This window comes from Equus asinus, chromosome 15 (genome assembly GCF_041296235.1).
Source record: "Equus asinus isolate D_3611 breed Donkey chromosome 15, EquAss-T2T_v2, whole genome shotgun sequence".
Lineage (NCBI taxonomy): Eukaryota > Metazoa > Chordata > Mammalia > Perissodactyla > Equidae > Equus > Equus asinus.
In genome coordinates, this window is record NC_091804.1 from 1,086,479 (window position 1) to 1,100,277 (window position 13,799).

The 13,799-nt window shown below is 49.3% G+C and overlaps 1 protein-coding gene across 1 annotated transcript in view; it reads left to right on the forward strand.

The window, feature by feature from the left end:
• APMAP (adipocyte plasma membrane associated protein) overlaps nt 1-11,290 on the forward strand; it is a 30,605-nt gene extending 19,315 nt beyond the window's left edge. Inside the window, exons 5-9 of the mRNA XM_014857972.3 lie at nt 1,142-1,258; nt 2,271-2,445; nt 3,022-3,156; nt 3,551-3,743; nt 9,023-11,290. Coding sequence (XP_014713458.1) covers nt 1,142-1,258; nt 2,271-2,445; nt 3,022-3,156; nt 3,551-3,743; nt 9,023-9,232 — 830 coding nt within the window. The 3' untranslated portion in view covers nt 9,233-11,290. The remainder of the gene's footprint in view (nt 1-1,141; nt 1,259-2,270; nt 2,446-3,021; nt 3,157-3,550; nt 3,744-9,022) is intronic.
• Nucleotides 11,291-13,799: the final 2,509 nt, after the last annotated feature.

A 13,799-nucleotide genomic window follows, 5' to 3' on the forward strand; every position in this document is an offset into this window, starting at 1 on the left:
CCTGCAGTAAGCCCCCTGCAGTAAGCGCCCTACAGTAAACACCTTGCAGTAAGCACCCTGCAGTAAATGCCCTGCAGTAAGCACCTTGCAATAAGTACCTTGCAGTAAACACCCTGCAGTAAATGCCCTGCAGTAAGCGCCCTGCAGTAAATGCCTTGCAGTAAGCGCCCTACAGTAAGCACCTTGCAGTAAGCACCCTGCAGTAAATGCCCTGCAGTAAGCACCTTACAGTAAGTACCCTGCAGTAAATGCCCTGCAGTAAGCACCTTGCAGTAAGCACCCTGCAGTAAATGCCCTGCAGTAAGCACCTTGCAGTAAGTACCTTGCAGTAAACGCCCTGCAGTAAATGCCCTGCAGTAAGCGCCCTGCAGTAAATGCCTTGCAGTAAGCGCCCTACAGTAAGCACCTTGCAGTAAGCACCCTGCAGTAAATGCCCTGCAGTAAGCACCTTACAGTAAGTACCCTGCAGTAAATGCCCTGCAGTAAGCACCTTGCAGTAAGCACCCTGCAGTAAATGCCCTGCAGTAAGCACCTTACAGTAAGTACCCTGCAGTAAGCGCCCTGCAGTCAGCACCCTGCATCAGCTCCCAGCAGTAAGCACCCTGCATCAGCTCCCAGCAGTAAGCACCCTGTAGTAAATATGCATTCCCACAGGTTTAAAAAGAGTATAGGTAGTAGAGAGGAGAATTAAGGAATAAAGTAGTAACTCTTCCTTTATGCCAGGAGGAGGGAAAACTGTCGTGTTCCTAGACAGGCACAGTATTCATGTCAGGCTGTTGGACTTAAACCCAACTTCTGAGGTTCTGGGGGGATTCTGGAGTTGGGGCCTGGGTCCTACTGATGTCCCTGAGTTGACTGTTAAGTCTCAGGATGCTGATGTGAACATGATCCTTGGTTACCAGTTGCTGTGTGTATGTCCAGATGCAGATTCTCAGTTGGTCTCAGGACATGCTGGACAATCGTCATAAGTTCTAGTGGGCTGGCATGCGGGGGGCCAAGTGTGTCTCTAATGCCATGAGCTTTTTTGTTCTCTGCGTCACAGTGGATATTTAGGAAGGAATGGCTGAGGCGTTTGGACACCGAGCGGGGCAGGGGTAGAACCTGAGACCAGCCACCATTTCCTGTCCATTTGTTTCCCCAGAAACCCGAGATGATGAGCCTGCTTGTGGGAGACCCCTGGGCATCCGGGCCGGGCCCAACGGGACCCTTTTTGTGGCTGACGCATACAAGGGACTATTTGAAGTAAATCCCTGGAAACGTATGTGACAATATCTTGTTTCCTTCTATGATAATTTCAGATCTTTCAGTCAGTATGTGCACAAGTGGATCCAATAGAGTTCATTCAGTACAGTCTACTGGACACTAATATTTTCTTGTTCATTGAATAGTACTGTAAGTATTGCCTCCCAATACCAGCCAGTATCAGCATCATAGAACTCCTTCCTCATGGCTGCTTTGGTCAGTGCCTTAATCTCCTGTGGGTGTTTGTGTTCTGCCCACAGGTCTCAAAAGGGCTCATTGTGAGGGTGTTAGACCTCCTCTTTCTGTCTCTATTTTTTTGTGTTTCTCACTACGTTTTGTCTTTGTTTGTTTTCTGCCTCTGTTTCTCCTTTTTCCTTCCCCTTCATCTCTGTCTTCATTTTTTTCTTCCTCCAGCTCCTCCTCCCATTTCTCTCCCCTGACGAGCCATGATGTCACCTTGACCAGTGTTGTAATCATTGCTGTGTGTGCTTCAGTGGGGGAGATTCAGGCTGTGGAGGAGTTAGTTATGATGGGTGGGGCGTGGGGTGCTGGGCATAGGTGGAAAGAGCTTAGCCCTCAATAAATTTTTGCTCTACAATTTAAAAAAATTTGCTACTGCTCATATTCTTTAAAAGCAGATGAGTGGGACATTTTATATTTCTCTCAAGCAGACAAATAGAAAATTTCCTTGTTATTCAAGACTCGTAATAGATTTTTGAAAGTCAGTGGTCTTCATAAAAAAAAGAGTTCCTCATCCTTAGAGGAAGGATTCTGCCTTTGATGAAGTTCATCTAAAAAAACTTATCACCTAACAGATGAAGGAAAGGAGAACACTGTTTTTTACTGTAAGAGGGAATGAATCTTCTGACATAGGACATGGAGAAGCTCATTTTGGCTTTTCTTTTTAAATCGGTCAGGCTGATTAATGTTTTGAAATTATTGAGATACAAGTTCTTAGAGTGAAAGCGGGTCTCTCTTTCCCTCCCTCCTCGCCTGCCTTCTTTCTCTCTCCTTCCCACCTACCTCAGGTGAAGTGAAACTGCTGCTCTCCTCTGAGATACCCATTGAGGGGAGGAAAATGTCCTTTGTGAATGATCTTACGATAACTCAGGATGGGAGGAAGATTTATTTTACGGATTCTAGCAGCAAATGGCAAAGACGAGATTACCTACTTCTGGCTCTGGAGGGCACGGACGACGGGCGGTGAGTGTTCCTTCCAGATCTTGTGCCCAGTGAGATCGTCCGCCAGGCAGATGACTTCAACAGAGCTAATACTTCTAGGAACCCTTGGAGTGTTTCTGAGCATAATATTTCAGCTTTTAAGATGGGACTTTCATGGCTTCTGGAAACGGGTGATGGGTGCAACAAACAGAGCAGGTGTTCCCACTTTCCCTCGGAAGAAATGAAATTAAACTAGGCCAGGCCGTCTGAGAGGGTGGTCTAGATGGTCTGGAGATGCCTAACAGACAGGCCTGGGTTTCGCGTCATCCGTCTGAAGAGGCACTCCTGCAAGGCTGGAGCCATGGTGGCCCTCCCTGGTGCTGAGCCATCTCCCGCGTCAGTGAGAGAACTGACTGGGGGTTCTCTGAAGGATACCTGGGTCTGCTCTGGGTAGAAGGGCCCCCCAGGGGCCAGCCGGGAGCCAGGTCTGGGCAGAGGACCCCAGGGGCCCTGTCACTCCAGTGTGAGGCTGAGTCCCCTCCACAGGCCCCTGCCCCAGGGCCCAGAGAGGGGCCATGGACTGACACCATGTAACCCTTTGCTGTTGGCGCCCCACAGCCTGCTAGAGTATGACACTGAGACCAAGGAGGTGAAGGTCTTACTGGACCAGTTGCGGTTCCCGAATGGAGTGCAGCTTTCTCCTGCAGAGGACTTCGTCCTGGTGGCGGAGACGACCATGGCGAGGATAAGAAGGTGCGTGTGGTGTCCGCCGAGCTGTCAGTGTTCACCAGAGCTCGTCCTGGCCCACGATGGGCACGGCACTGCAGCAGGGCGCCTTCTACTCTGTGTGGTGGTGACACGTAAAATTCAGGCATGCGTTTTCTTTTTCCCTTTCTCAGCCTACCTGAGCGTCGTGGTCTGGGAGAATTTTGATTTAATGCTGCCTGTGCAAACCAGGTCCCTTTCCCTGCCGGGTGGTCCTTGGCCTGCCCGTCTCCCCACAGCTGCTTCTGTGCCCTTGCTCGTGATGGACACGTTTACAGTTTTTTCCATAAGCTTATTGGCCTGAGACCAATTCGACACTTGGCTAAAGTTTTCCTTAAATTGAGGGACTGCTGCTCACTGCCTGCTTGGGTGAATTTTTCAGATTCTACGTGTCTGGCCTGATGAAGGGAGGGGCTGACTTGTTCGTGGAGAACCTGCCTGGATTCCCAGACAACATTCGACCCAGCAGCTCTGGGGGGTACTGGGTCGGCATGGCGACCGTCCGCTCCAACCCTGGGTTTTCCATGTTGGATTTCTTATCTGAGAGACCCTATATTAAGAGAATGATTTTTAAGGTAACTATGAAAACTATAATTCCAAAAACCAGAATGAAATGCATCTAATTATGATCTTTTTGATCTTTATAGCTCTAAAAATTCTAGTTCTGCTTACAATATTTAGTACGTCTGGTGACTTAACAGACATTTTATTCTTCAGCCTGAAGTGGAAATTTAAGTATTTGTTGAACCATTTGTTTTTTTTTCTTCTGGTTTCCTTATCTGAGTATTTATTGTCACCCTCATCATGAAGACCTTTTGGGGCCTCTCCCCTGCCTGTCATTTGCGTTCTCCCCTCTCTGCGATGGCTGTTTCAGCCCTCCTCCCGTCTCCTCTCTCCTCGAGGCCCTGCAACTTACCACTCCCACCCCAGCAGATGGCAGTGTCCTTCTCAAATGGCCGTCAGGTGCGTCTTCCTGTAGGCACACATATAGGCCACTTACCTCGCTCTCTGTCCCACCTGCTCTCTCCTACCATCTTGGAACCTTCCTATCTGTCACCGTTCTCCATGGGATTCTGCCCTTTGACCTCTCAGCACACCAAACTCTGTCCCATTAGAAAAAAAATCACCCACCTCACCAGTGGCCACCACAGATCTTTCAACACAGCTTTAAACATCTCTCATCTTGCCATTTCCCAGTGACTTCCATGAAACCCCCAAGCGGAGCTCAGTGCCTCTTACGCTGTGGATGAGTAACTTGCTGACAGAGGTGCTTCTGTCATGCAGAAGTCTTCTTTTCCAACAAAATTTTCTTTTCACATGGGTACCTTGTGACTGTCCAATCCACAGACCCCACTCAGGTTTCTCCAGTTGCCCCAGTGATGTCCTGTATAGAAGAGGGCTCAGCCCAGGATCATGGGCTGAATAGATATTTGAAAGTGATACTGAATATTTGAAGAGGTATTAAAATGTTTGTAAATGAAGGTCTGGAAGGTGCCAGGCAGCAGTGCCTGAGTCTGTATGATGCTGAGCCTGTGAGTGGGCTCTGCCCAGGGCTGCATGCGCCTGCTCAGTCACACTGGCTTTCAGTGTTGTTCCCACTTCAGTAGGCCACTGTGGAAAGTCCTGATCTGCTCAGAAACAACACACTCCTCCTCTTTGTATTGCCAGCTCCAGAGCCCGCATCTGTTCTCACTGGGACTGGGAGGAGGTGGAATGGTAGGGTGGGCGAGGAGAGGGGTTTTGAGGAAGGCCAGACCAGCTGTGGGACTCTGGGCAGATGACCTGTGGTCTCTCTGCCTCAGTTTTTCCATCTGTCAAATAGGAAGAATAATAGCATTTCATTAGGTGCTGAAAACATTTAATGAGAATATACAGATAAACCCCTTAGTGGAGTATAATAAGTGTTCAGTTTCTGTGCTGTCAGTTTCCCCACAGCAGGGATGTAGTCTGTGGGTGGTGGTTGTCTGTCTCTCCCTCTGATAGAACGTGTGCTCCATCAGAGCAGGTATTTTTTCTGTTTAGTTCCCTCCTTTGTCCTCAGCACCTAGAACAGTATCTGGCACACAGTAGCATCCAGAAATTAACTGTTGGATGAATGAGTGATGAGAGAGCGGAGACCATTAGTATGAGAAGGAGCCAGAGCGATGGGATGTGTTCCCTGGGCAGGAGAGAGCTGGGTATCTCCTTGTGGCTGGGGAAATGGCAGATGGAGAGCCGGAGGGAGAGGACCACAGGCCTTGTAGACCTGAAAAAGAGGTTAGATTTTATTCAAAATGTGATCACAGTCATTGAGGATCTTTTGTTTTTTCATTTTGAGACTATATCGGAAAAGTAGCAAGGATACAAAGAACTTTTTTCCTTGAACTGTGTGCAGGTTAGTTGCTGACCTCATGCCCAGCCACCCTCAGATGCTTTAGTGGGTTTTTCGTGCAACAAGGACATTCTCCCTCATGACCACGCTTCGAAACAGGAAATTCACATGGATACGTTGCGACTGTCTAATCCACAGCCCCCATTCAGGTTTCTCCACTGCCCCAGTGATGTCCTGTGTAGCAGAGGGCTCAGCCCAGGATCAGGCATGGCCTTTAGTTGTCACGTCTCTCTGTTCTCCTTCGGTCTGGGATGGCTCCTCAGTCTTGTCCTTTTTGAGGATTGCAGGTCAGTTCTGTTGCAGATGCCCCTCCGTTTGGATTGTCTGGTATTTCTCAGGGTTAGATTCAGGTTGTGTCTCTGGCAGGAAGACCGCAGAAGTGAAGTATCCTCAAGAGCGGCAGAGTCCTGTCAGGAGGTGTGTGTTGTCAACTTTGTCCCATGCTGGTGGTGGCGGTGTTGGCCACCTGATTCAGTTGTGAATGCCAGGCTTCTCCACGGTGAAGTCACTCTTTTTCCATTTGTAATTAATGAGTATTTTGTGGGGAGGTACTTCTAACTAAGTAAATATGAGTATGATCTCATGGTTGCCTATTTTATTCAGTGGGTTATAATCTGTTACCATCAGTATTTATTTCTCGTGGTCACATTGTCCAGCTGTGGCCAGTGCGAACCCCTTCAGTGTGGCTCCTTAACCTTTGGACAAGTCACTGTCATTCGTGGAGTGGGTTCCTGGCTTCTGGCACCACGCTTGTCTTGTATTTTCTCTGCTCCAGCTCTGGAATCAACCATTTCTCCAGGGAGCCCTGGTTCCTTTTAGAGAGATCTGGTGCTAAGTGTGCTCATTGCTTTTGGGGTGTTGCTGCTCCCAGGCCCCCTCAATGGACAAAGCCAGGGAATATATGTGTTTGTATTCATTCATAGTTACATGTGTACAACGTACATACACACATTGACACCTGTGTTTGTTTATCTGTCATTTGTTTATTTAAGTAATGCTGGTATCTCTCCTTCCAGTCCCATACCACAAGATCTTTTCTAGTTTTCTCCCCTTCCATCTTTGTACTTCCTTCTCTAATAGCGAGAAACCTGGATCCGACAATCCTTCATACCTATTTGATCAGATTCCCTAAATGTCACCAATCTGTAGCCATTGTCCCCTGTTCAGGGGCCTGCTAGGGCTCTGGCACTCCACACTGGGCCTTCTCCTTCCTCCCAACCACGTGCAGGGGCCTGCCTTTCCCCTCAAAGGCTCTGATACCTACTCTAAGCTGTTCCCCTGATAAACACTCTCCTCGCCCTGCTTGGGCTCTCACGGCCCGTGCCAGGCCGCCCACTGTGGGGACACCGCCTGGCCCTGCTTGGGCTCTCACGGCCCGTGCCAGGCCGCCCACTGTGGGGACACCGCCTGGCCCTGCTTGGGCTCTCATGTCCCGTGCCAGGCCTCCCACTGTGGGGACACTGTCTTGCCCTTCGACTCTGACACCCTACTCCATGCTACTGCCCTCTTCCTTCCCCCAGCGTGGGCTCTCTCTTACCTTGCTCAGACTGACTCCCTGGTCTGGGCCATTGGGGTTCCCCTACCCTCTGCACACAGCTACCCTGCTCGACCCCACAAGCTGCTTCTTGACTAAATTGTTGGGAGGGGAGTGATGTGGTACAGAGAATGTTCTGAGAAGGTACATGCAGCTGCAGTGTGGAGAGCAGCCTGTCAGGCTCCACTGGTGGGGGACCCTGGTGTGGAGGTGGGTGCAGTGGTCAGGAGAGATGGTGGGACAGAGCCCAGGGTGGGGGTGGTCCATACATAGATGACAAGACCCCATGGTGCCTGGCTTGCGGGGCTTGAAGAGACAGGAGTCAAGTGTGAGGGCTGCATTGCAGCTGCTAGAGTCAAGCGTGGGCCCTTTCTCCTAAGCTGGGGAATCTCTTGGATTTAGGAGCTGTTAGAAAGCTTGTGGAGGAGGGTCTCAGGCACTGGGGTCAGAAATAGAGGGGGGATTTGAGAGCTTTCTGGGAAGGTGACTAGTTAAACAAAAGATAGGGGATGAGATCTCCTAGGGATCAGAGAGAGAGAGCAGAGAGGGGAGGACCTAGGACCGAAGGGAGGTGGCATTTCACGGGTCATGGGAAGCCTTATGGGATATTTTGAGCTATAATGCAACTTTGATCCATTGCTGTAGAACTTTCTAGAACACAGTTAAATTTTTCATTTGGTCATTTCTGGTGACTAGGAGACATTATTCACTGGACATTTGCAGTTGTTTGGCTATTTTCCCTTATGGTAAAAAGTAGAAATCTGCCTATTAATTTTCATTCGTTGGTCTTATGCAGTGGTGTACTTTGTCATCATTTCCTACCTGGTATCCTACCCTGCCAGAAATTGTGTATCTCACCATCTGGTTTCTGTGCTTAAAACCCTTCACTAGCCCTGTTTGCCCCTTGTCTGGCTGAGTCGGCTCAGCATGGAGGTGTTCCCTCCATCTCTAGCTGCTTCAAGGAGAGCCGCCATGTCTCATGGGGTGGGGATGTCTTCATTTAACCTCCCTGGGTTTTTTTTCTTTAATGTGGACCACTCTCAAATCTCCATCATTTGTTCCTTGCACATTTGAAATGTTTTAAACCTAATCAGAGGGCTTGGCATTTGTTCAGGTTAGGCTGTGCTGGTTTTAACCTAGCATTCTGGGCTTGATGTCACTCTAGGCCTTGCCTTCAGTGCTGTGCCTTCCTCACTTGTGATTTGTGCTTCAGCTAGGTCATCCAGAGAGGTGCCTGTGTTGCAGGTCGGGGGGGCGTTGTCACAAGGACTGTTAGGTAGCTGCTGTCCTTGTGCTGGAGTAGCCTTGCCTCTTTGGGTGCAAGTGACAGGAGGCTCCCTGGCCTGGTTTACGTGGGTGGGGGTGGGGAGGCCTGCTGTGGGGCAGGCCCTGTGTACTGGGAGCGGAGAGCTGGTTTAACCTGACTCTGCCCTGTGTGGCTTCCCTGTCACTGGAGGAGCTGGGCCCTTACTAAGTGATGAAGGGCTGTGGGGTCTTTAAAAATAAAAGTCAACTGAGTAAATGTCAAAGAGCTTATTGACTTTGTTCAGTGACTCATGAATTGGGCAGCATCCAATCCAGCAGATAGAAAGGAGCTGTGAAGAGCCCTACAAGGCGAAAGGCTTTATAGGCAGAAGGGAGCAGGAACGAGGAAGTTAGTCCAGGCGAAAAAGAGGGTTGGAGATTGCAGGTCCTTCTCCTTTAGGGGCTGGCAGAGGTCTCTCAGGCAGGTCACCTGTCTAACGCTGATCAAGCAGCTCCTGACTGACTGGTTTAAGATTCCATTTTGGGAGAGCCAGAACTGTAGTTCAGACTTGGTTTGGTGACGTGGGGCTTAGCGTAAGCGATTCCTTTTTGGGCCTGTCGTCTTGTTTTTAATAGGTTGGATCTGCTCACAGCATTCTCTTAGTCACGAGGTAAATTCTTCTTGCACTGTGCTTGCCTTCCAGCTGTTTAGTCAGGAGACAGTGATGAAGTTTGTGCCGCGGTACAGCCTCGTCCTAGAACTCAGCGACAGCGGGGCCTTTCGGAGAAGCCTGCATGACCCCGACGGGCAGGTGGTTTCCTACCTCAGCGAAGTGCACGAGCAGGACGGGCACCTGTACCTGGGCTCCTTCAGGTCCCCCTTCCTCTGCAGACTCAGCCTCCAGTCTGTATAGCAGCCCCAGCTGCAGCTGTGCCTGCTGCACAGGGGGCACCACACCTGGTCCAGGAGGCACCATGGACACTGCCCTGTCCTCCTGCTCCTGCCGGTCCTGGAAGTATGTGATGTCACAGATGTGTGGGCCCCGGCAGGACGCCCCTCACCTGGGTGTCACTTTGCTTTTAGGGCAGCATAGCATCTGCCTAGGAAAGATAAGTCCATGTAAAGCCGTGTTCTCTTAAACTGTCTAAGTAGAGCAATTCTCTAGGACTCAGGAGACTTCATGCCCTCTAGCGGGCCTCAGGGTTTGGGGATCGAGTAGCAGGTGCACTGTCCGGGGGTCTTGTTTCTGCCATTGCCTCTGTCCTGCCAGCTTCATGTCTTGACTATAAAATGAGGGACCTTTCTTTGGGGGAGGGACATGGGAAGGACGAGGAGAGCTCAGTGCAGAAGTGCGTTGAGGCCAGTGGGTGGAGCTGCGCAGGTGAAGACCTTGGGACCCTATTCTCTAGAGTTGCACAGGTCAGGCCACAGCCCTTGGTGCCTGGGCCCGCCCTTCCATAGCTCCCACCCCCCAACCTCCCTCCCTACCAGAGGGCTTTCAAGACTCCCCAGTCTCCATCAGCTTTTAAAGGCAAGGACCTCAGTAATTGCACAGGAAGAGCATGTCGATTCTGAGGACTCACTGGGTTTCTCTCTGTGCACAACCCACCACACGCAGTGATGGGTCCAGTGGCTGGGCACCGCAGGGGTGCGTTTAGGAAGTCCTGTTTACACACCCTTGTTCCTCACATCTCGATCCAGAGATGTGAATAGTGTACGTGTTAATGTCATCTTTGCTCGACTGTCACAAGCCTGAAGTTGCTGTGTATCCTGACGAGTATGTCTACACACTGTCCTAATTTTGTCAGGGAGACCCATGTAATAATGATGATTAAATTGATTTTTCTGCTGATTAACCTTTTTTGATGGTGTTGCTTGGGAGGTGTTCTCTACTGTAATATAATTATTTTAACAGTGACTGAAATTTGATTCCATCAAGTGTTGACCCAGGGATTGTTTTGGTGGGGATCTTGTTTTAGGGAGGAGCAGTTCCTCTCATTTGCTCAGGTCCCTCCCCTGACCCCTCCCCTGCATGCCTCCCACTGTGTGCCTCCCCTTTGCGCGCCTCCACACTGTGTGTCTCCCAGCGCTGAATCACTTGGGCAGAGTGATACACGCCGCTCTCCTGTTTTCCAACCTACAAAATGGGGCTAATATTGCTTCCTTTCTTTCCTGGGTGTCTATGAGAATGCACAAGAGATTGTGTCTGGAATTGTTTTTAACAACTTGACAAAGACAAGTTTTTAAATTGGTAATGATATTAAAATTCGAAGAGGATTGACAGCCTTGGTAAAATCTGAACCATTTGTGACTTGTTGCACTGGCTGGCCGGCCGCAACCCCTTTGCTCCCTTTCCCAGCAGCAGGCACCCCGACATGTGTGGCTCCGGCCTCATTTTAGGGGAGGAGTCAGGATCTGATGGCTACTCAGGACTGGCTTTGTGTGCAGCAGGCAAACCAGAGTTACATGGGCTTCTGTCTAGTTGATGCAACTTGTGTTGTCTCAGATGAATGACTTAATATTGTTTACATGACTTTATAGGAAAGAAATTGAGTCGTGATTATTAAATACTTTTTAATAGATAATGGTGCACCCCATATATTGAGTATACAGGAATAATAAGGTAAAACCTGGTCATTCTGCTGTAAAAAGTAATTTAAATGTGCTGAGCCTGTATAAGTTGACTTCTTGATTCAGAACAGAGGGCTTTGCTTTTAGTGCTTAATTTTTACCGATGCAAAGAAGCTGGTAGATTGCTTTTCACAGTTTTCAACAAAGGAGTCTTGATTTTGACTCAGATGTTGACTTTCTGTCTCAAAGTCATTTCCTGTGGTAATTTGCCATGGTGAGGTACAAAATATAGCCTCATTAGGTTTAAATGTGTCATATGCCTTTGTTGTAGACATAAAACAGATTTGCTCTAATGTGAATTACTAACATGCTTTTAAAATTAAATCAAGTGATTCATTCATTGTGTGCTTCTTTATTATTACATAAACCCCATCAGAATTCAGTTATTGCCTTTTATAAGACAGAGGTCCCATTTTAAGATTTTTATCATCAACATACACCTGCAGAGAGGTCTATAGTTTTGAAAGTTTTTCATGTACAGTGACCTTTTAATGATGCAAGGGGATATGGCGTCGTTTTACACATGGGAACTGAGGCTAGGGGGAAGTGACTTGGCCAGAGTCACAGCTGATCCAGAGCCCATGCTGTGACTGCAGAATCTGCTGGGGAGGTTGGGACACGAGGAGGGGGCAGGCTGGCGTTCCCAGGACCTGACTCTGTGGTGGCCCCTGCCCAGCCCAGGGGTTAGACCTTGGCTGGACATCAGAGTCCTCTAGGATGCCCAGGTGTCTGGAGTGGCCTGGGCATCAGCGTGGTTTACAGCTTCACAGGGGGCACCTGTGGGCTGGTGGGACATTCATCACAGCCTGGGCCCATAGCAGCCTAGAAGGGGCTAGGCTGGGCAGGCGTCAGGAGCAGGGGGCAGTAGAGCTGATCCCTGAGAGTGTGCGTATAGCTGGTGAGCAGGTGTGGAGGGCCATGGCTGGGGGAAAGTTCTCAAACACTAGGGCAGGACTGGCTGTTAGAATTTTAACTGATTTTGGTTAGTTGGAGATCTTGAACAAAAGTGTTTCTTTTTGGTCATAGTTCTGGTATATCTTAGAATCCTGGGTACTTAACTTTACATTTTCTCAGTGACAAAGACATTAGATGATGGCACAGCTTCCCTCTGTCAGAATCATTCCTTCTGAGTATGAGTAAAGCTGGTCAGTTTTCAAAAACAGGTAAAATTGCGAGCCAGCCCTGATGGCCTAGTGGTTAAAGTTCGGCGCTCTCACAGCTTGGTGGCCCAGGTTCCTTTCCCGGTCGTGGAACCACACCACCCGTCTGTGAGTTGCCATGCTGTGGCGGCAGCTGACATAGACCTAGGAGGATTTACAACTAGAATATACAACCATGCACTGGGGCTTTGGGGAGAACAAAACAAAACAGGTAAAATTGGTTAGGTATAACGGGACTTAGGTCATCGCTGATTGACATCCGTTATCTGAGGTGAATTACTCCATCTCCACGTGGGTGTTTTGTCTCTTCCATTTGGACCTACCGCCTGGCTTTCTGGCTTTTCGCTCTCAGGTGGGCCTTGGGGTGCCGAGTCTGGAGAGAACAGTCTTCACGGCAGTCAAAGTCACGTTGATGTGACAAGCTGATGGAGTTGGCCAGTCAAGTGGGCGCTGTGCCACGGAGCCCGCTCTCCGGTCAGCTGAAACAAATGTCCGTGGTAGTTTGGTTGGTAGATACGTCTCTGCAGAGGGCAAAGGTATGCCAGCTGCAGGCTTCCAAAAATCAGGGGAGCCCCACACCGGCTCACTGGCCGGCCCCTTTCCTCCTGGTGTCACTAGCTGGAGTTGAGGACAAGCCTTTTCTTCTGTGAGGTATAACCCATAAAACAGACCGGGAATAATAAGATGATGACTGGGTTATAAAGTAGAGCTCCCGTGAGGGCCCCACGTAGTTTGCAGAAGCCTGAGGTTGGGGGCCACACGGCCAGCTGGCATCTGCAGTGGCTAGTTTGCCTTAGTTAGAAGACTTCTCTTTGTTTACTGTATAGGAAGGGATAAAGGCCTGGCCCCAAATGATGTTTTGAAAATTGTGGCTATCGGTAGGTATTGAAACCTGAGAGTTCTGAGATGAAGATTTGAGGCTTCCTCTTCCCTCCCTCCTGGAGGGAAGGTTAGCCCTGGCTCCCGGCTGGGCAAAGGGGAAGTTCAAATGCAGCTCTCCGCACACCTGCCTGAGCTTTCATTCTCGTTTCTGACCTCTGCCTGTGAGGCCAGGGTGGGGGTGGAGCCTGGAGGCCCAAGTATTTCATAAACGGGGGCGATTGGAGCTCAGGGCGTGGGGGCCTCCCCTTCTCTTGCTGCATCATCTTGCGTAAGTCACGCAGACCCCATGCAGCTGTGTCCAAGGCCCGGTCCAGCTCGGAAGCTCTGTCCCTCCAGGTGTGCCTGCCATCTTGTTAATGTAGGGGGTCAGCAGCGCTGAGGGAACTCGTTTATGGTTATGAAAAGATTGCCTTTAGGGGCCTTCAGAACCAGCGAATAAATTAAATGTCTTGTGGCATAGTTGCCACCGCTGTCACTGAATTAAATGTCCAGAAGGAGGCAAGTCAAGGCAGCAAAAATGAATGAGGGTTTGGAATCACAGTTACTCTCATTACGGAAGGACGCCAATGGTAATTCATTTTGGTTGTTTACATTGACTAAGTTTATGACAGCATGCTAAATTGCCTTACATATTTAATGCAGATTTTCTGTTTCCTGTGAATTATTGGGTCCATATTTTTTAAAGGCGACAACATATTTTGTACTAATCCATAGTCTGAAGAGGACCTGGAGAGGAATGACAAATAGAAATGGCAAGCAATAGGATATATTGGAGTATATGAGGAAGCCATTTGGTATAGATCTAAT